The following is a 23183-nucleotide window of genomic DNA, read 5'->3' as shown; positions in this document are numbered from 1 at the left end:
ATTGGTTCTCAAAAAATAACCAAACAGGAACCAAAAAATAATGTTAGGGGAATGTTCTGTGTTTGCTGGGTTGAAGGCTGACGTTGTAATTACCACTTGTAAATATTCCTAGGAGGACCTGAATGCGCCATAACCCTAGCTAAATTTTATTAATAGTAGTCTAAGCGTTTCTGTACTGTCTGTGTATTTATTATACAATATGATTTACTGCTGGTAATGTAAGTATAACCAAAGTTTTTTGTAAGGTAAATAGTTCCAAAGGAAGCCAAAGCAGAATCTCTGTGCAAGAAGTAAGTTTGAATGAATCGTCTAAAATAATTATTAACTATTAATTAATTCAGTGACTCATTAAGACAGTCACCTGTTGCCATAACAATCAAACTAATTTGATGTCTGGAACCAGTTGCTAGGAGTCTAGCTAAAGTTCATTACTGGTAAGTGTTTACTGACCACATCAGCTTTCAGTGAACGCCATTTCCAACCATGCTTATCCACCTTGTTTTGCAACACATAAGTAAGCTATTTTCTTTAAATGTGAAGATTTATTTAGCCGCTATGAAACAATAAGGAGGAAAACTATTTGCTCTAAAAACGAGCGTGTTATGGAGATAAATGAACACAATTTTAACACATAACAGTTTAACCAGAATTACAGACTGTTTTGGGTACAGATACAATAAATGGAAGCAAATGATACCGGAAATCTCGCACATTCAAGAAATATCTTTGAAATGGCCGTGCCCGTTCTTATCTTAAGTGGATAGATGAATTAATCACTTTGTACAAATAAATAATCAGAATCAGAACAGCTTTATTGCCAAGTATGCTTATGCATACAAGGAATTTGTTTTGGTGTCACTGGCTTCCAGTGCACAGAGACGACAACAACAACACAGAGAAAATAAAATAAGTTGAGAATAAAAAAATACACATACAGTATGTAAATATAAATAGACAAAAATTGCAATATAAGATTTATGAAAATAAATAAATCGTATATACAGTTGTGCTACAGATGATAGGAATAGAATAGAATAGAATAGAATAGAATAGAATGAGATGCTGGGATGTACTGAGATGTAGGTGGTAACAAATAAATATAAGGATATTGCACAATTTTTATTGCACAATTTTTATGGGGTCTGGGACAATTAACTGTTCATAAGGTATACTGCCCGAGGGAAGAAATTGTTCTTATGTCTGGCTGTCCTGGTATTTGTTGCTCTGTAGCGCTGACCAGATGGCAAAAGTTCGAAAAGGGGATGACATGGGTGTGAGGGATCCAGAGTGATTTTCTGAGCCCTTTTCCTCACTCTGGAAGTATACAGTTATTGAAGGGTGGGCAGGGGAGGACCAATAATCCTCTCGGTGGTCCAAACCGTTCTCTGTAATCTTCTGGTGTCTGATTTTGTAGCTGAGCCAAACCAGACAGTTATTGATGTGCAAAGAACAGATTCAATGACGGCTGAGTTTCAGCAGCTCCTGCGGTAGGCTGAACTTCCTCAGCTGTCGAAGGAACTACAACCTTTGTTGGGCCTTTTTTGCAATGGAGTCGATGTGAGAGTCCCACTTCAGGTCCCGGGAGATGATGGACCCTACGAACTTGAATGTCTCAACTGCAGCCACAGTGCTGTCCATGATGCTGAGAAGGGGAAGTGCAGAGGGGTTTCTCCTGAAGTCTATGATCATCTCCACTGTTTTGAGCGTGTTGAGCTCCAGGTTGTTAAGACTGCACCAGACAGTGTGGTGTCATCTGCAAACTTCAGGAGCTTGACAGAGGAGTCTTTAGAGGTGCAGTCGCTGGTGTACATGGAGAAGAGTAGTAGGGACAGAACACATCCCTGAGGGATGCCAGTGTTCGTGGTGCGGCTACTTGACATTAATGTCCCCATTCTCACTAGCTGTTGCCTATCTGTCAGAAAGCTTAAGAAACAAACAAATCAGCAATATTTCTTGCTTCCTAAATAACAACTGAAACAACATGTTTTAAAAATGTGTTTCATTGGCCAGATATTGTGTCTTGACATACATTTACTTCAGTAGAACTGCTGAATTCTGCAGAAATTGAGCAAGATGTCTGAGATGTTGCTTAAACATTTCCTGTTTACTTTGAAACTATGCCAGTTAGTTAAACTCCTCAATTACATCCCAGTCTGAGAGATAAAATCCAGTCAGGAATCTTGGGTTAGTCATTATTTGTGTGTGTGTCATGGTCTGCAGTGGGAATACTCATGATGAGTGTGACTACAGTGCTTGCGTTTCCTCTGACTCTGCCCCTCCGCCCACCTGTGTGGACGTCAGCCAATAGGAACGCACGAAAATAGCTGCGTAGTTGAGGTGCATACACGCATACTGTTTCTCAACATGCTGTAAAGTTTTTAAGACTCAGTTTTCGAACATGATTTAAAGTCTAAATTGGCTTCTCCATAGTTTCTAATCTGCTCTTATCTTACCCGTCTTCCCTTTTTCATTAGCATTCTACAGAAGTGTACAGTAAAACAAGTGGCGACCACTCAGCCACAAGTTTCCTTATTTGGTCAGTTTGTTTTTTTTCCTTCTTCTTCATATTTTCAGCTAATGTCAACATGAAAGGAAGATACAAATCTGAACGGGGCGCAGTTAATGACATCATATCCTCTCTTAGTAATTTACCCTGAGCTTTAACAGTTCAGGTTGTTTCATTATGACAGTAGGACTAGAGACATCACTATCTGCTCTTTCTCCTTAACAGTTAGACAATGGACAAAATGGAAAAAGTTGTGATACTGCTGATATTATTGCAGAGTAAGTACTTGTTTTTCTTACCAAATGTTGTTTACACCTTATTAATCTCAACCGTTTCATGACTTTTTTTTGGAAGACATGTTAACATTTTTAAGGTTTTGTGGTAATAATCTAATAGCTTAATGAAAATGTTTTATATACTTACTATCAGTAAAAAATCTTGACCTTAACCTTTAAACAAGATAACCTTAAAATGTACAATTTAAATTGTACGAATTGTACAATTGTACTTTCAGACAATATACTGTATGATGAAGATTTCCTACCCCATGAATTACTTTTTTTTTCTTTTTTTCCCCCAAATCTAACTGAATTTAAAAAGTACCTATTTGCTAACTGCTAAAGAAAAATTAATATTTTGCCTCTCAGGTAAATGTATCTATTTATCTATTTTTAAGTATATTAAAATATCTTTACAGAAACAAAATCTTATTTATTTATTTATTTACTTATTTTCTCATTCACTTATTACTTAGTCGTGGAATCCATACTCTTGGAAAATAAATATATTTTGTACATGATAAATCTGTGTTGATGCAGACAAATCTGTGCCTCGTAAGTCTCATAGTTTGTTGTGAAGGTGTGTTTGGTGTAAAGTCTAAAAAGGGTTGGGTTCTCGCGTCGACTTATCAGCATTGTTTGAAGTATACCGACTGTTCAAAGGAAAGGCTTACCAATGTCAAACGTCTCTTTTTCTCTCTCTCTCTCTCTCTCTCTCTCTCTATACATCTAAACAAACAAAATGGTCTAAATTACAGCTAAGAATGTCACACTTTTCCTGCAGGTCTGTGTATTGCTCACACTCAGGGTTTTAATGTGAACACAGCAGGAGCTAAAATCTTCTCAGGTCCTGCGGAGGACCAGTTTGGTTACACTGTACAACAGTTAAGCAATAATCAGGGAAAATGGTAAGATTTTACCATCACACGCCAGACTTATTTTTTTTTAACATGTTTAAAATACATTGTGGACCTGAAGTCTATTTCTGGAAGTGTCAGACTGATGCTTTGAGTCACAGTTCACACATAGATGAGACAACAACAGCTTTGTTAATGACTAATTCCTGTCCGGAATACCAGGAATTGTCATCTCAAGGAAAATTATTTGGCATTCTACCAATCTTAAAGGAATAATACACCCAAACATTAAAATCTGCTGAAAATGTACTCACCCTCAGGCCATCCAAGATGTTGATGAGTTTGTTTCTTCATTTTAGCAAATGTAGCACTACATCACTTGCTCGCTAACTGATCCTCTGCAGTGAATGGGTGCCGTCAGAATGAGAGTTCAAACAGCTGATAAAAACATCACAATAATCCACAAGTAATCCACACCACTCCAGTCTGTCAATTAACATCTTGTGAAGTGAAGAGCTGTGTGTTTGTAATAAATTTTTCAGATGTTTTTATCAGCTGTTTGGACTCTCATTCTGACGGCACCCATTCACTGCAGGTGAGCAAGTGATGTAATGCAAATTTTTTTCAAATCTGTTTTAATAAACAATCTTATATACATTTTGAATTGCCTGAAAATTAGTACATTTTCAGCAAATTAACATTGTGGGTTGAATTATTCCATTAATATCATAAACACTGGCAAAAAAATTATGTGTACGTTTGTTTGCAAAACTTCCTTAATTGCAATGAGAAATGGTTATTTTTGCTCAGGCTGCTGGTGGGTTCTCCCTGGAACAGATACCCTCAAAATAGAAAAGGAGATCTCTATAAATGTGACATTAGTGCTTCCAGAAGAGCTAACTGCCAGAAACTAAATCTTGCAGGTAAATTTCTCTTTATTTAAAAATAAATAAATAATCAGCTTTCAAAAATTATTGTGGTATAACCATGGGTTTTTGGACATGAAACAATAACACCATGAATTACACTACCAGTCAAAAGTTTTTGAACAGTAAGATTTTTAACGTTTTTTTAGAAATTAGAGAGAAATTATAGGAGATAAATTATAGAAATTAATAGTTATTTAGCAGGGATGCTTTAAATTGATCAAAAGTGATGATAATGACATTTATAATGTTACAAAAGATTTCTATTTTACATAAATGTTGTTCTTCTAAACTTTCTATTCATCAAAGAAACCTGAAAAAATTCTGCTCAGATGTTTTCAATATAATAATAATAATAACTAGATGAGTAAAGTTTGAGAACAAACTTTAAGTTGGCTTGAGAAAGCCTAGCCTAAAAGTTTGAAGCAGTTGTAAAAGTATGAAAGCAGCTAGCATGATTTAACATGTTGTTAACATGTTTTAGCATAGTTAGCTTGTTGCTTGTATTTTTATAGGCTGATTACAATGTAGTTAGCATGATTAGCATGTTGTCAGCACAATTAGCATGTTACTAGCATGTTGTTACCATGTTTCTAACATGATTAGCATGTTGTTAGTATGATTAACAAGTTACTAGCATGTTGTTAGCATGATTAGCATGTTACTAGCACGTTGCTAACATTTTTCTGTCATGATTAGCATGTTGCTAGCATGATTAGCAAGTTACTAGCATGTTGTTAACATGATTATCAAGTTACTAGTATGTTTGTAGCATAATTAGCATGTTACTAGCATGTTTCTAACATGATTATCATGTTACTAACATGTTGCTAGCATGATTAGCAAGTTATTAGCACCGGGTCAGACCAGTCTGAAGGTCTGGGCCGAGTTTGGTGGTTCTAGCTTGAAATCTCTAGGAGGAGACAGATACCGAAATTTGGCTCAGATGAAAAATAATAATAATCTTAAATAGCCAAATCTTTCTCAAGCCAACTTAATAAATGTTTTTTAAGCAGCAAATCAGAATATTAGAATGATTGGAGTAATGATGAAACATATTTCATCAGATGTTTACTGTTTTTGCTGTACTTTGGATCAAATAAATGCAGGCTTGATGGGCAGAACAGACTTATTTAAAAAGCATTTAAAATCTTACTGTTCGAAAACTTTTGACTGGTAGTGTACAAACACATGGTACTGTTTATGAATGTGATATCAGCACTATTGTTTTACTGACACCACAGTACTTTTTTTCCTTTAAAATCCATTCAAATATACAGAAATGTAATTTTTTTCCACTTGAAAATCTTCACAGACTCTGTAAGCATAGATGGTGTGCAGAGCATCAACGTCAACATGAGTCTCGGCCTGACTCTCACTCCAATAGCTAAACCGAACACATTTATGGTATGTTGCAATAGCATTGTCTCACCATCAGGGGGCGGGATCTCATTCCTTTTTAAAAACATTCATTCAGTCCTTGTCATACTCAAGAGACTCTGATTAAACTGTAGAAAGTTTAAAGCATAAATGCTTGTTGTTTCAGACGTGTGGTCCTCTGTGGGCTCAGCATTGTGGCAGTCAAAATTTTTACCCAGGAGTCTGTGCTGAAGTGGACCCACAGTTTAAGCTCCAGTCGGCCTTCTCTCCTGCCATTCAAAGTACATCTTGTTTTGTATTGTCAGAAATTGCTAAATACATAATAGGGTAAGTTAGTCACTCTTAATCTGAATTTGTCATTCAGCTTGTGGCGGGCCAATGGATGTTGCCATTGTTTTGGACGGATCAAACAGTATATATCCGTGGCCTGATGTTAGAAAATTTCTTATAGAGCTCTTGAAAAATCTTGATATTGGACCAGATAAAACTCGAGTAAGTACTGTTATTCATCTTATTCTGATCTGATTTTTTCTTTGGTTTGTATGTTATGACTTAATTTGGATTTCGTTTATTTTTTAGGTCAGTATTATGCAGTATTCAGAGGATTTGTCCTTTCTTTATCATTTTAGCTCTGATCAAAATAAAGAAAAAGTTCTTTCAGAAGCTTCTGATATTAAGCAAAAAACTGGAATAGAAACCAACACTTTTGCGGCACTTGACAATGTCAGGTACCCTATCCCCTACAAACTCTTCTTTTTTTTTTTTTTTTGTATTTGTTTTTTTGTTTGTTTTGTTTTATTTTATTATTATTATTATTTCTTTTTCTTTTATTTTATTTTATTCTGTGGGTAAAAAAATTGTGATTGTTTGTGTTTCAGACGAACAGCTTTCCTACCAGAAAACGGTGGCCGTCCCGGTGCCACTAAGGTGTTGGTGGTAGTAACAGATGGAGAATCCGCTGATGGTGATAAAGGTCAAGAGGTCATTGAGAGATGCAACAGAGATGGCATCATTCGCTTTGGCATTGCTGTGAGTGAGAGATCAGCATGAAACTTTTTAATTTTGACAATATTTTCATCTATAGTATTATATACACTGTCTTTCAAAAGTTTGGGATAAGTAAGTTTTTTAATGTTTTTTAAAGATTTTTTTTCTGCTCATCAAGGCTGTTTATTTGATTAAAACAGAGAAAAAAACAATAAAATTCTAAAATATTATTACAATTTAAAATAGTTTTTTTTTTAAAATTATTTTAATATACTTTAAAATCTAATTTATTCCTGTGATCAAAGCTGAATTTCTTCAGTGTCACATGATCCTTCAGAAATCACATTTGCAATAATATTTCATAATATTACTTTTTTTTCTGTATTTTTAATCAAATAAATGGTTGTTTGATGAGCATGAAAAACATAAAGAATCTCACTGATCCAAAACTTGGCAGTGTATATAAATATGAGAACTTTAGGTGAAATAAAATGAGTAATAAAATTCATTACAGAAAATAAACAATTTTAAATTTCATATTAAAGTACCTAATTTGCCACGTTTTTATATATATATATATATATATATATATATATAATTTTTAGTTTTGATTTTTAGAATATGTCTTTGTTTTAAGTTTCACGTTTTCTTTGACTGCAAGCGAAATATTATTTTTTGACTGACGTATTACTGTCATCTATGCTTTTACACAGATTCTCAAGCAAAGCGCCAATATTAAAAAATTCATTGAGGAGATTGAATTGATCGCTAGCACTCCAACAGAAAACTACATGTTCAATGTGTCGTCAGAGCAAGCGCTAATCAATATCGCAGGAACTCTGGGAGACAGAATCTTTAACATTGAAGGTAAATCATTCATCTTGCATTCACGTATGCCAAACGAATTATGCATTTATTCACGTTTTTAACCTAAAGTAGAGCTTTAAATTAGGATAAGCATTTTAATATTTTATCTCGTTTGATTTGAGGCACAAGTCAAGGTCAGGAATTTCAGCTGGAGATGTCCCAAGTAGGATTCAGCGCACACCAGACCAAAAAGAAGGTGCTAATAATCTTTCCACAAATTGCAGTCGAACTAATTTCTAATGTGGCATATTGATTCAGAAGAAATGATAGTCTGATGGAGTGGCATTTATCCCATAGGATGTGATCATGCTGGGTGCTGTCGGAGCATATGGTTGGACTGGGACCGTCGTTCATCAAACAGCTGGGAAATCACACTTTTTCCTCAAAGATTCTTTCGAAAAAATCCTGAATGACAGAAACCACAGCTCATTACTAGGTGAGCCGGCCAGAAAAATGAATTTTCATTATCAAAAGCAAACATAGTGGTCATGTAACTTTATATTTAAGATATTATATACTTTTTACCAGATGTTGCGTTAACTGAAAATTCTCCATCATTGTCGATTCTCCATTCCATTTTGATGAAGTGATGGAAAAATATGAATGCCATCCGTCATTTTGACAGATTACACTGAGGATGATCTATTGTCAATTGTAGCTGTAATTCCCACCCCTGTCCAGTTGGTGGCGAGTGCGCTCCAGTGTCCAGTGTGGCAGTCATAGGGGCCGTTCACATATCGCACCTAAAAACACGTGGAAAACGCTAGGCGCGCCAATTTCTCCTTCTTTCCAAAGCGCTCTGTAGCTTGTGCTCCCCTGACGTTGACCCGCACTCTCAATGAAGACGCGGAAGTTTCCTCAAAGGACAAACGGATTTCTAGCACTAAAAATCACTTGCTGTAGCTCTGCTACTAAATTTACTTTTAAATGGCTATCCCTGTACAGCTATGATCAGCTGTATCTCCATCTTGGCTGCTTTCAATGTTGGTATGGGAAAGGATGAAGCTAATTGGTTGGTTCTTGTCACATGACCCACAGTGCGCTTGCGGCATTCTGAAAAGTTGAGATGTTTTCATCCTGACGCAGCACGGACGTGCCTGAAAAAAATGAGGGCATGGCACCACGTGCGCGTCATGACTGCGGCACTTCCGTTATGAGCGCGGCTGCCCCGCGTCTACATTTGAAATAATGAACTTGAGCGCCCAAAAGATGCGATATGTGAACGGCCCCATAGAATGTAAAAAATATGGACATAGTGTCAGTGATGTCAACCGTAGGTTTCTGAAGAGCATTTTTGAAGCTCTTAGTAGGCGGGAGTCGACTGTCGCCATCTTGGAATCGCGTCACTGCACGTCACTCCCGGATAATCGAAAACGGGCAAAGAGGCGGGATGTGGGCGGAGCTGCTTGCTGAAACCACGCCCACCTAGCGCAACGGTGGTGACAGCCGTGGCAATCCACCTGCCACTCAAGTGGCCACGCCCTAAATTATGCAGAACTTTAAGGCTTAATATAATTTAAACGGATGAGTTATAGCTCACAGTTATATACAGCTATATAGACCAAAACCACTTTTTTGTACCAGGCTGTAAACATATTTTTTTCTGCTGTAAATTTGGACATTTTAACATGGGGAGTCTATGGGATTGACTTCATTTTGGAGCCAGTCTCTAGCGGCCAGTCGATGAATCGCAGTTTTAGTAACTTCCGTGTTGGTTTCAGTAGAGAGAGCGGGAGATTGCGCTTGGTGGCAGCAGAGCAGGAGATACAGAACAAAAATGAAACTATCACAAATGTTTTCCTATGTGTTTTCACAAACTAAAATGGTTTATTACTTGAATTTCCTAAGGAAATTGACAGAATTTGAAATCTGAGACTTCTCATTTCAAAAGTAACCCTATTGTTATTTATTGGAAGGAAGACGCACTATGTACTGTCCATTCATCAACTAAAAACAGCATAGACTTAGAGATCGATTGTGATTTAAGAATCAATATTGGTTCATTAAAAAGAAAATCTATTAAAATCGAGAAATCTATTTTTTTTGTTTTGCTTTCTTTTACTTTTTTTACTTTTTACTGTATTTTTGATTAAACAAATGCATCTTCCCCTGTCATGTGTTCAGGATACTCTGTGACATCTGTGATCGACGGCTCGTCTGAGTTTTATGTGGCCGGTGCTCCTCGTGCCGTTCACAGAGGACAGGTTGTAGTTTACAGCATCAACAGCCAGAATCAGCCCGTCATCATAGATTCACAGAAAGGAGATCAGGTACACTCATCTCTCTGTGACCTTTAGTCAGCTTCCGTTTCATTACTGAAGTCCTGTCTTAGATCATTGTGTGGTCTGTGTTTTGCAGATCGGCTCTTATTTTGGCAGCGTTCTCTGTCCTGTTGACGTGGACACTGATGGTGTGACTGATCTGCTGCTGGTCGGAGCTCCAATGTACATGAGCGAGGAGAAATCTGAAACAGGAAGAGTCTACCTCTTCACCATTACCAAGGTGAAACAGATTTACTGTCCATAAAACGAATCTTCATTCAAAGCAGGTCCTAATAAGACTGGCTATCTTGCCTCATGTTGCTCTCAGGGCATCTTAAGCAAACAGGGCATCTTAGAAGGACCCTCCGCGTCGGAGAATGCTCGGTTTGGGACGGCCATCATTGCTGTCCCCGATCTTAACCTGGACGGCTTCAGTGATGTAGTTGTTGGTGCTCCGCTGGAAGGCAATGGCCAAGGTGCCATTTACATCTACTATGGAGAAGGAAAAACCATGAGAAAGCAGAGCTCACAGGTAGAACACATTAATAATATTACTATACAGAAAAAAAATACAAAAGAGTACATTTTTAAGTACTAAGATATATTGAAATATCCTCTTTTCCCTTATTTGTTTTTGGCCTTCATACCAAACAAGTCTTGTTATTTTCTGCAGAAAATTCTTGGATCCAAACTGGACCCAGCGCTTCAGTTCTTTGGACGCTCTTTAGATAGTCGTGGAGATATGAACAGTGACTCAATCCCTGATATTTCAGTCGGAGGAGCTGGGAAGGCAGTGCAGCTCTGGTGAGGGTCTCGGTCTAGTTGTTTAGGATCTACAGTTGAGGTCAAAAGTTTACACACACCTTGCAGAATCTGCAAAATGTTAATTATTTTACCAAAATAAGAGGGATCATACAAAATGCATGTTATTTTTTATTTAGTGCTAGTTTGAATAAGATATTTCAAAAAAAAAAGTTTACATAAAGTCCACAAGAGAAAATAATAGTTGAATTTATAGAAATGACCCCGTTCAAAAGTTTACATACACTTGATTCTTAATACTGTGTTGTTACCTGAATGATCCATAGCTGTGTTTTTTTGTAGCGATAGTTGTTCATGAGTCCCTTGTTTGAGCCGGGGGGTGAAAACTTTTGAATTTGAAGATCAGGGTAAATATAACTTATTTTCTCTTCTGGGAAACATGTAAATATCTTTAAAATATCTGAAGCACAGTACTAAATGAAAAAAAAAATTATATTTAGCCAAAATAAGAAAAATGTACACATCTTCATTTTGTCAAAAGTTTTCACGCCCTAGCTCTTAATGCATTGTTTTTCCTTCTGGAGCATCAGTGAGTGTTTGAACCTTTTGTAATAGTTGCATGTGAGTCCCTCAGTTGTCCTCAGTGTGAAAAGATGGATGTCAAAATCACACAGTCATTGTTCGAAAGGGTTCAAATACACAAAAATGCTAAAAAACTAAGAATTGGTGGGACCTGAAGGATTTTTCTGAAGAACAGTATTCAGTTTAACTGTTCAGGACAAACAAGGGACTTTTGAACAACTATCACTAAACAAAACAAAAAAAAAAATCATTCAGGTGACAACATAGTGTTAAGAATCAAGTGTATGTAAACTTTGAAATGTGATCATTTTTATAAATTCAGCTATTCTTTTCTCTCATTGACTATATGTAAACATCTTTTATGTGAAATATCTTTTTCAGCTCAGTACTAAATAACATGCTTTTTGTATGATCCCCCTTATTTTGGTAAAATAATTAACATCTTGCAGATTCTGCAAGGTGTATGTAAACTTTTGACCTCAACTGTATAAAATCATAGTGAAACTGTGATGTTCATACAGTTTTTGTGATCTCAGGTCAAGGGAAGTGGCAGTTGTCGCAACCACAGTCTCCTTCAGCCCTGAGAAGATCAGCATTCTGAGTAAACCTTGCACATTTGGAGGAAGGATGGTGTCGTGTTTTACTGCCAAAGTCTGTTTCAAGTCGAAAATCAGACCTACAGTATTAGCGGGTAAAGTAGGTAAGGTCATCTCTCATGTGCTTTGCATCTAATATTTGTTAATTTCTACAAAAATCTCTATGGACGTAAATGGAAATGCACTTTTCTTCAGATATCAAGTACAACTTGACGCTTGACGCTGACCTGCAGTCATCTAGAGCCACTTCAAGAGCCCAGTTTGATAACTCAGAGCGTCTCATCCAGAAATCTGTCAGCGTCTCTGACAAAGAAACCTGTGTAGATCATAAAGTCTATGTGCAGGTGAGTTTTTGCCACTTACCACAAGCCTCAGAAGTCTGTTCAGAATAACAATTCTCACCATACTCCAGCTTTATTTGATTTATAAGTGTTTGAATAATTATTTTACATTGTTCCTTTTATTGTTTAATAGGAAACTCCTGATTTTGTTAGTCCAGTTGCTTTGCGAGTTGACGTCAGTCCACAGAATCCAGACACGGGCCCTGCCCTGGATGCATTTCAGCCCAAAGCATGGGAGTATTTTGTAAGTTTCTGTCTGAATTTAATTAAGAGCGTTAGTTCAAGATGATTTTTTTTTAGAGTTCAAAAATGTGTTCCTCTTTCCTCAGATCCCTTTTGTAAAGGACTGTGGCTCTGATGACAAATGCACTTGTGACCTGAAGCTGACTGTGAAAGCTGTTAATGCATCTAGGTACCTTACACAGAAACACTCATATGAGAATGTCGTTTTTTTTTGTTAGTGTGAACTGTAAAAATGAACTGTCATTTATTACTCACTCTCATGTCGTTCCAAACCCGTAAGACCTTCGTTCATCTTCAGAACACAAATTAAGATATTTTTGAGGAAATCCAAGAGCTTTCTGACCCTGCATGGACAACAATGCAACTGACACGTTCAAGGCCCAGAATGTAGTAGGAACATTGTTAAAATAGTTCATGTGACATTCAACCGTAATGTTATGAAGCTACAAGAATACTTTTTGTGTGCAAAGAAAAGGGTCAGAAAGCTTGTGAATTTCAAAAATATCTCAATTTGTGTTCCTAAGATGAATGAAGGTCTTACAGGTTTGGAACGACATGAGGGTCAGTAATTAATGATAGAATTGTGACCCTGGACCACAAAAACAGTCATAAGTCACTGGGGTATATTTGTAGAAATAGCCAACAACACATTGTATGGGTCAAAATTATCAATTTTTCTTTTATGCCAAAAATCATTAGGATATTAAGTAAAGATCATGTTCCATGAAGATATTTTGTAAATTTACTACTGTAAATATATCAAAACTTCATTTTTGATTAGTAATATGCATTGCTAAGAACTTCATTTGGACAACTTTAAAGGTGATTTTCTCAATATTTGGATTTTTTTGCACCCTCAGATTCCAGATTTTCAAATAGTTGTTATCTCAGACAAATATTGTAATATCCTAACAAACCATTCATCAATGGAAAGCTTATTTATGCAGCTTTCAGATATATAAAAATCTCAAATTCAAAAAATTTAACCTTTAAAGGAACACTCCACTTTTTAAAAAAATAGGCTCATTTTCCAACTTCCCTAGAGTTAAACAGTCCATTCAGCCGATCTCTGGGTCTGGCGGTAGCACTTTTAGCATAGCTTAGCATAGATCATTGAATCTGATTATACCGTTAGCATCTTGCTCAAAAATGACCAAAGAGTTTTCAGGTGCTGCGTAATATCATTGCGCCTGCTGCACCCATGGTACGCCAGCAAAGTTCCTTGATTATTACGCCAGAATGAGAGAATAGTTCCGAGCCATATCGACCTAGAATATAGCAAATTTTCATTTTCCGTCAGTCTTAGTACACGATGTAACTACAGAAGAGTCAAGTTTTAAATAGGAAAAATATTGAAACTCTTTTGGCATTTTTGAGCGAGATGCTAACGATCTAATCAGATTCAATGATCTATGCTAAGCTAGGCTAAAAGTGCTACCGTCAAACCCGGAGATTGGCTGAATGGATTCAAAAACGGTAAAAAACCCAACTGTTTAACTCTAGGGGAGTTGGAAAATTAGCCTATTTTCAAAAAAAGTGGAGTGTTGCTTTAAGACTGGTTTTGTCGTCCAGGGTCACAATTTACATTTTTGGGTGAACTGTCCCTTTAAGAGTTAACTAAAATGCATTACTACCAGCAGGGCTAGACATATTATGTTATTAAAGAATCCAGAATTCCAGAACACCCAGAATCCTTAAATGTAAAAACATTTTGTTGTGTTTTGCAGCTCCTCTGCACTGCTAGTCAGCCCTGAGAGAAGAAGACTCTCCTTCATCGTGACAGTAACGAACATGAAGGAAAATGCCTACAACACAAGAGTGTCTGCTAACTTCTCCAGTAACCTGTTCTACGCCTCTTTTACTCCACCGGTACGGCCTTTTTATGTTCTGGCATAAGTCTGCTCTGGTTTGTGTATGAGAAATTGTATCTGTGAATCTCAATGCTTGTGTGTGCAGAAAGACAACACTGAGGTGAAATGCAGTTCAAAAACAAGCTCAGTCGACTGCCAAGTTGCATACCCGAACCTGACGCCTGGTCAGACGGTAAGAGAGAAAAGTGTGTGTGTGAGTGTGTGTACCTACTAAACCAAATTTTGGGGACAAATCTGTACCAGTGTTGCCAAGTCCACGGTTTTCCTGCCGAATTGGGCTACTTTAACACTGTTGTTGTGGGTTGTTTTTCATGTCCGCGGGTTGAAGCAAGTGACCCTAAAAACGTGAAATTTATCCTCTGGAATGCAAATTTTACCAAGGGAACCCCACCAAAAAACTTTTGGGCTAGTTTTGAGTAGCAGTTGGGTGGATTTTGTTGTAAAAACCTGGCAACCCTGATCTGTACCCAAAAGTGAGCAAAACCTGACAAAACAGGGGATCTTCATTTGTAAAACTAGTATAAAAATAAAGTAAACAAAGTTAGAAAACATATCTGTCTGTATATAAAAAGAATAGAAGTCTATGTAATGTCCCCATTTAGATAGCTAAGGAAACATGAGTGTGTGTGTGTGTGACCACACACTTCTCGTTTGCCTTAATAACATCATTTTGTGTCATCAGGTCACATTTGAGATCAACTTTGACTTCAACTTGAATCAACTAGAGAAACAGGCTGTTGTAGTCTTTGAAGTGCAAAGGTATAATACTATTTTTGACACGGTTCTGTTTTAACTTTTGTGCATCTTTTTGGTTTGTCTGTAAATAACCCTACATCATATTTTCCAGTGACAGTGAGGAGGAAGCGATTTCTGATAACAAGGTCTCTCTCTTCATCCCAGTCCAGTACGACGCTGAAATCATCCTTACCAGGTCAGAGGTCAAACTAATGCTTTGATAACCTTTATTTGCTCATAATGTGGTCAAATATTTGAAATATTTGTTATGTTTTTCAAAGACGTCTCTTCTGTTCGCCAAGACTACATTTATTTGATTAAAAATATAGTAAAAACAATAATATTTTGAAATATTATTACACTTTAAAATAACTGCTTTCTAGTTGAATATATTTTAAAACCCAATTTATTTCTATGATGAAAAGCTGAATTTTAAGCATCATCACTCCAGTCTTCAGTGTCACATGACCCTCAGAACTCATTCTAATATGATGATTTGCTGTTTGGTTATTATAATGTATTATTGATGCTCAATTAATAATAATGGTACTTATTATTATCAATGTTTAAAACAGCACAACTGACTGTAGTTCCATTTATTCTTTTCAATTATTTTTCTAGAGACTTAAACTTGGATTTCTGCAGCATTGATCCTAAGGATCAAGTCAAACATACAGTCTCAGGTTTTAATGACATTGGCCCAGAGTTCAACATAGCATTGCGAGTAAGTAAAAATATATATATTTAACATTAAAACTAATATGTCTTGAGTTCCCTCTAGTGTTAGCAATGTGAACTATATGATAGTTATTTGAAGCATGTCTTTCTGCAGGTTTCAACTGGAACTTTCCCAATCAATCAGGCTCATCTGACCGTCTCTCTGCCCACCAGCACCAAAGCTGGAAATCCTTTACTATATGTGACTTCAATCAAAACGGCACCTGTAAGTATAATGCTCTATTAAAATGTAATGTATTATGAGGATTTCACTAAGCATGTATTTATACAGCTATGCTGTAAACACCAGGCTGGGATCAAAACCAGAACATCAGGCTTATTTAATCTCTGTTTTTGCTGAGCAGGTTGTAAATGTGCGGTGTGACAGCAGCCATCTGATTGACCCACTGAAGATCAGTGAGAAAAATCACATTGCCAGCATTACTAAAGAGAGCTTTAGAGGGACAAAAGAACTGGTCAGTATGCATGTGTGTTTATATTAAATTATGCATGCTGTAATATGAGCATTCTAGATTTTTTAAAAAAGAAATTAATACTCTTATTCAGCAAGGATGCATTCCATTGATCAAAAATGCCAGTAAAAACATTTATAATGTTACAAAAGACTTCTATTTCAAATAAACACTGTTCTTCTGAACTTTCTATTCATCAAAGAGTCTTGAAAAAGTATTAAGGTTTCCTAAAAATAAAATTATGGAGCAGCACAACTGTTTTCAACATTGATAATAATCATAAATGAGCATATTTGAATGATTTCTGAAGGATCATGTGACACTGAAGACTGGAGTAATGATGCTGAAAATTCAGCTTTGCATCACAGGAATAAATTACATCTTGCAATATATTACAACAGACAACTGTTCTTTTAAATTGTAATAATATTTCAGAATATTGCTGTTTTTACTGTATTTTTGATCAAATGATTGCAGCCTGGGTGAGCATTAGAGCACTTTCAAAACCATATATATATTTTAAATCATACCGACCCCAAACTTTTGAACTGTGTTGTAACAAACACTTTTTAATTTCCAGAACTGTAATGCAGCAAAATGTGAAACCATGAAATGTGTCCTCAAAGATCTGGAGATGAAGAGCAACTACTTTGTTAACATCACCACAAGGATGTGGAATGGCACATTTGCCTTTGTAAGTGTCTCTTGAACTGTTTTATCCCTATCTACCATTTGTGTTATCAGTCCTGAGCAGCTGCTTTATTCCACGCTCCATGTTTATTTCCTTCTAGGCTGATTTTCAGACAGTCTTAGTGGCCGGAAGCTCTGAGATACAAACATCTCAGCCTGATCTCATAGTCGTCACACACAAACAACAACAGGTCAGTGTTTAAGATATGATCAACCCTGCAGAAAACACCAGCATGGCTTGGATTTTTTTGCATGTCAAGGCTGGTTTAATCTGGTGTGCATCTTGTTGACTGGATGGTTAACTTGTTGGTCTGACTTGTTTTTTTGCAGTTCTAAGTTTACATCTCACAATTCTGACTTTTTTTTCCTGCAATTGCAGGATTATATCTCGCAATTCTCACTTTTTATCTCCAAAATTGTGAGATTATATCTTGTAACTGCGAATGATAAAATACAGTTTTGCGTGGGAAAAAGACTGTTCTCAGAATTGCCAGTTTGTATCTCACAATTATGACTTAATAATTCACAATTGTCTGTTATAAAGTCAGAACTGCAAGATATAAACTTGTAATTTTGAGAAAAAGTCACAAATAAAAACTCGCAATTTAGTTTTTTTCTCGCAAATGCGAGTTTATATCATGCAATTCTGACTTTTTCTCACAAATGCAAGGTTTACATCTCGCAATTCTGACTTTTTTCTCTCAATTGCGAGTTTATATCACACAATTCTGACTTTTTTCTCCAGGTTGCGAGTTTTTATCCTGCAATTCTGACTTTTTTTCTCACAAATGCAAGGTCAATGCAAGGTTTATATCTCACAATTCTGACTTTTTTCTCTAGATTTCGCGTTTACAGTATATCTCACAATTCTGACTTTTTTCTCCAGATTTCGAGTTTTTATCCTGCAATTCTGACTTTTTTTTCTCACAAATACAAGGTTTACATCTCGCAGTTCTGACTTTTTTTCGCAACTGCAGTTTATATCTCGCAATTCAAACTTTTTTCTTGCAATTGCGAGTTTATATCTCATAATTTGGACTTTTTTTTCTCCTAATTGCAAGCTTATATCCCACAATTCCTATTTTTTTTTTCACAATTGCGAGTTTATACCTGTTACGGAGTGAATGCAATGTAAGGTGTGCGGATCCATATGCACGCTTTTATTTAAAGACGTGGTCATGAAACAGGCAAGGGTCAGACATGGCAAACAGATATAGCACAGGCAAGACACAAGAGCAGTCCAGTAAACAGGCGTGGGTCAGTCGACGGCGATCGCAATCTAGGGGGCAAGACAAACAGGTATTCCACAGACAGGTGATGGTCCAGACATGGAGCAAACCAGAATATGAAACGGAGAGACAAAGGGATAATCCAAGACAGGCGATAATTCCAGGGCAGGCAGCAGACAGACAAGACAAGGTAAACAGGCTAAGATACAAGACAAACAAAGGCAAAGAACAGGACTAAACTAGACTAGACTTGACTAGAAAACTAGGAAAGGAAACTAAGAAAGGGCTCCGTAAAGTTGCTATCGGCTAACAAGCGATATGCGCTAACAATACCGAGCCCTGAATGATGGTTGGGGCTTCATATTTATAGTGTGTGTGATTGGCTGCAGGTGAGTGCGTAATCTGTGGAATAGAACATGGGAAATGTAGTTCAGGGTGACGTGTAACAGTCTGTGTGGTGTGAGTGTCAATATAATCACAAGGCGACCTCTGGTGGTGAACAGATGGAAGACCACAGACAGGATTTGTGACAATATCTGGCAATTCTGACTTTTTTCTTTTTTATAAAGTCCAGTTTTGAGGGGGGAAAAGAATGTTCACAGAATTACCAGTTTAATAACTCGCAATTGTGTCAGAACTGCAAGATATAAACTTATAATTCTGAGAAAAAAAAGTCATAATTAAAAACTCACGATTGACGTTTTATCTCACAGTTCTGACTTTTTAACGCACAATTCTGAAACCTCAGAAATGTGAGATTATATCTTGCAATTGCAGAAGTCAGTTTTGAGGGGAGAAAGACTGTTCTCAGAATTGCCAGTTTGTATCTCACAATTATCTCGCATGCATGTTATAAAGTCAGAACTGCAAGATATAAACGTACAATTTTGAGAAAAAGTCACAATTAAAAACTCGCAATTTCAATTGCAAGTTTGCATCTCATAATTCAGACTTTTTTCCTCAGAATTGCAAGTTTGTATCTCACAATTCTGATTTAATACCTTGCAACTGCATGTTATAAAGTCAGTACTGCAAGATAAAAAATCGCAATTCTGAGAAAAAAGTCAGAATTGTGATTTTATATCTCGCATTCTGACTTTCCTTGCAACTGCATGTTATAAAGTCAGAACTGCAAGATAAAAAAAATCGCAATTCTGAGAAAAAAGTCAGAATTGTGATTTTATATGCAAGTTTATATCTCACAATTCTGACTTTTTATAAAGATACAAAATTGCAATTCTGAGAAAAATTCTCAGAACTGTGACTATTTCTCAGAATTTCAAGTTAATATCTCACAATTCTGAGAAAGCAAGTCAGAACTGCGAGATGTAAACTCGCAACTGCAAGAAAAAAGTCAGAATTGTGAGATAAAAACTCACAATTACTGTTTTTATTTTTTTATTCAGTGCTGGAAAACATCTTCCATAAAGGTCAAGCCATTCTGTTTTCGCTTCAGATTTTGAAATTATACTATCTAATTTGCATCATAAACTGCTCATGCTACGTGTAGCATGTTTGTTTACACTGTGATTAAATTGCAGCGGTTCTGCAACTGCTTTATGCATTCTGATTTGTAAAAAAATGCACAGTCAGGAAAAACCATGATAACCATCAGAATCAAATGGGCTTGTTCTTAACTTTTAAATACCTCTTCTGCACATTATCATGCACAGTTATTATGTAAAGTACTTGTATAGTCTGTCTTAGGTTATGTGTATGTATAGTCAATTATTTATAGTATATGTATAGTTACATGTATAGGTTAAAAAAGTTGTTTCTACATCTAGTGTATGTATGTTCATATTTATGTTTATTTATGTAGCACTGTATGTCCACACTAGAGTGCGGATCGGGCCGCATTTTTCTGTCCGAGCCGGCCCGCGTCCGACTGAGCAGTAACCGAACCCGACCCGAGCCCGACAGGCATTAAGATATTTATGTCCTAGCCCGATCCCAGCCCGACACAGTTAAAATCTAATTTTTTTCTCATACTAATGACACATGCACTTTTTTTGTGTGGAAAGCCCGCTTTTATTAAGCAACTGTAGGAGAGCATCAGCGCACACAAGGGGCAAAAAGCGCCGTTATAACACAGGCGCACACACAAGAGGCTTTATCATATAGTCAATTGAAATTAAATAAACATAGCCCAACAAAAAACGGCCCAAGCTAACAGAACAAAATCAAACAATACAAAAATAACAAAACAAAAATAAAAATTAAATAATAACACAACAGGTTTTGTGGGCCTATCGATAACATTAACAGTGTCCCCAATACGCACGTCGTTCGTTGTCCTGGCTAGTTTGACATATTTCCGCATACAGGAAGACGGATTTGGGGTAATATTTTACATTTATTTTAATCACAAAAACGAACCTTTGCATCAAGTGAAACAGCCCCATTGGCTACCTACTAAGCAGTTTTAAATTTTAAATGGTCAATGCCTTATCGCGCTGATGTGACCGAGCCCGACCCGAACCCGAGCATCCTTTCTAAATATCTGTCCGAACCCGGCCCGGCCCGTGGGGACCGTCGGGTACCGTCGGGCTCAGGTCGGGTATCCATCCTCTAGTCCACACATGTAGCGGAATGACAGTAAAGCTCGACTTGACTTGACTTGTTATACTTAATCTATCTTTCATGACTACTTTCTGCTGCAGATAAAAATTACAGTGAGTAAAGGAGGAGCACTTGGAGATGTTCCTATCGGTATTATCATAGGAAGTGTCATCGGCGGCCTCCTCCTTTGGGCTATAGCTACAGTGATCCTATGGAAGGTATGTGCACTTTGTTTTAGCATGAACTGCAGCTACTAATACATTGTCATTTTGACCAAGGAAAATGCTTTATTATAATATAATACAATACTGATGTCCCACCAGGTTGGCTTTTTCAAGAGAAAGCAGTTGCCACAAGGAAATCAACCAGATCCGACAGAACAGGAGGGTCTGTGTGAGAATCCAGCATGAAAGGGACACATTCACCTCTGTGACATCATGTGAATGATGTTATCTCTAAATGTACAGATTTATAACTGATATTCAGTTAGCAACCATTTAGGTCCTGCAGGAGATCTTGGTGGTGATAATATTACTGTATTTCAAAGCATCCCACAACTATTGACTCTCATGGACTTACTCTGTGCTCAGTCGTACTTAGTCCTCAAAAGAATGAACGAATGAGTTGGTACATGCACAAGAGCCGAGATGCGTCTCCTTAAAACACAGAGGGGGTGGGGTAAAAGTCTGGAGTTTATGCCTCTTTCCGTTCCTGTTTCCTTCTCTCGTTCTGACTTGCTTCAGTTTGTTCCTGGTTCTGTTTAAGTGTAACAAACAGTTCTATAAATAAGTTTGTCTTTTGCAATCATTAATGTTCTGCTGATTTAGATTCTGATTGCTACAAGTAAAGTGTTTCTGAGATGTTTACCTCACTCATACACAAACCCTCCAGTATGATGACACTCACACTGTAGTTATAACTATGTGAAATACTAATGATGAATGACTCTTACTGTTGTGATTGTCCAAGCCCTGAGGGCAGATAAATTATGTTCTTTAAACCTTGTGTTTGTTGGCCAGCTATCTTAGTTGTCCTCTTCTTTGCGGCTGTTCTGGAATACTAAGCATATCTTGAAGAGAGAAATGGTTATAAGGATCATGTTTACCAAAGCACTTATAGTTCAGTAAACAGTGACGCTAAACATCTTAGACACTTAAGAATGTCATTACATTTGACTTACAAACAACTTTTAAAACAATGTTTGTTTTTTACATTTTCAGAGTTCTCAGAATCAAAAGTTGTCATAGTTGGGATTATTATTTTTTTTATTATTTTATTACAGTATTTATTACTATTTATTATTATTAGCCTATTATTTGGAGATACTGAACAATAAATAATTATGCATACAAAATAGATAGATAGATAGATAGACAGATAGATAGATATATAGATAGGAGTACAGTCGGGTAAAAAAATAAAAGAAATACAAACTTTCTACTGAATGGGGGGGAGGGGGTTGATGACCATATCCCATATTAGAACTCAAAATATGTCATTTCCATACCTAAACTACATGTTTTACAGTCACCGTTGTGCAGACTGACCTTAAACACAGCTAAAACTTTAAACCACAGTGGCCATCCTTCACAAAACTATATCTACCGCAGTTTTATCATGAGTAGAATGCAAAATGTTTCAATACATGCATTTCAGTCAAATGCAATATTTCAAACCAAAAAATAAAAAAATACATAAATCAACCTGCCGCAAAAGTTTAACACAAGCGCAATTCCATGAAAAATGGATTTGACAACCCTACATCCAACATTGAAGCAATTTAACCGATTTAAATACACTGCTTATTAATAGCAACTCTCTGATGCGCGAAAATTCTACGCAATATTACAATGTTTGTGGGAACTGGATTAAGAAAACTCTACGACGCAATGCTTTAATTTAAAAACGCACACAATTAATGGCGACTGCAGAAAGCAAAAGCGAATCCTGGACAATTTGGGCGATTTAGAAACGCTGGCCAGACACCTTTTTTTTTAGAGGTGAACGAAATCTCTAACCAGCCTTACCAGTGGTTTTTCCGCGGAATTGGGCTACTTGTTGCCGCGGGTTGAAGCGACCCCAAAAAAGTGGTATTTATCCCCTGGAATGCGAATTTTACCCTGGTGAAAAAACAGCATATGCTGGTAGGTATGTTTTGATGCTGGGATGCTGGTTAGGTATGTTTTGATGCTGGTTTAAGCTGGTCCTTTGCTGGTCTATGCTGGTCCTTAGCTGGTTTATGCTGGTCCTTAGCTGGTTTATGCTGGTCCTTTGCTGGTTTATGCTGGTCCTTGACCAGCAACATGACCAGCATAAACCA

The 23183-nt window shown here is 36.7% G+C and overlaps 1 protein-coding gene across 1 annotated transcript; it reads left to right on the top strand.

The window, feature by feature from the left end:
* Positions 1 to 152: 152 nt before the first annotated feature.
* LOC127172448 (integrin alpha-2) lies at positions 153 to 23095 on the top strand. The gene is made up of 30 exons (XM_051121712.1): positions 153 to 2784; positions 3569 to 3692; positions 4452 to 4564; positions 5883 to 5974; positions 6114 to 6228; positions 6312 to 6439; positions 6527 to 6675; positions 6826 to 6976; positions 7648 to 7801; positions 7924 to 7997; positions 8099 to 8237; positions 9926 to 10071; positions 10160 to 10303; positions 10391 to 10594; positions 10736 to 10866; positions 11943 to 12106; positions 12198 to 12346; positions 12477 to 12587; positions 12673 to 12755; positions 14314 to 14455; positions 14543 to 14629; positions 15140 to 15216; positions 15305 to 15388; positions 15814 to 15916; positions 16025 to 16135; positions 16275 to 16385; positions 16963 to 17076; positions 17174 to 17263; positions 20965 to 21081; positions 21187 to 23095. Exons 1-30 carry the CDS (start codon positions 2739 to 2741, stop codon positions 21271 to 21273), a joined length of 3540 nt encoding a protein of 1179 aa, XP_050977669.1. The 5' UTR covers positions 153 to 2738; the 3' UTR covers positions 21274 to 23095.
* Positions 23096 to 23183: the final 88 nt, after the last annotated feature.

The sequence above is a fragment of the Labeo rohita genome, chromosome 10, assembly GCF_022985175.1.
Source record: "Labeo rohita strain BAU-BD-2019 chromosome 10, IGBB_LRoh.1.0, whole genome shotgun sequence".
NCBI lineage: Eukaryota > Metazoa > Chordata > Actinopteri > Cypriniformes > Cyprinidae > Labeo > Labeo rohita.
This window is presented reverse-complemented; position numbering and strand designations above follow the sequence as displayed.

Bases quoted from the DNA above. Each gene is read 5' to 3' on its own strand.
- LOC127172448 (XM_051121712.1), top strand. From the start codon at position 2,739: ATGGACAAAATGGAAAAAGTTGTGATACTGCTGATATTATTGCAGA. The intron at 6,229-6,311 runs GTACATCTTGTT...TTTGTCATTCAG, and splicing joins CTTCTCTCCTGCCATTCAAA to CTTGTGGCGGGCCAATGGAT. The intron at 7,998-8,098 runs GTGCTAATAATC...TTTATCCCATAG, and splicing joins CACACCAGACCAAAAAGAAG to GATGTGATCATGCTGGGTGC.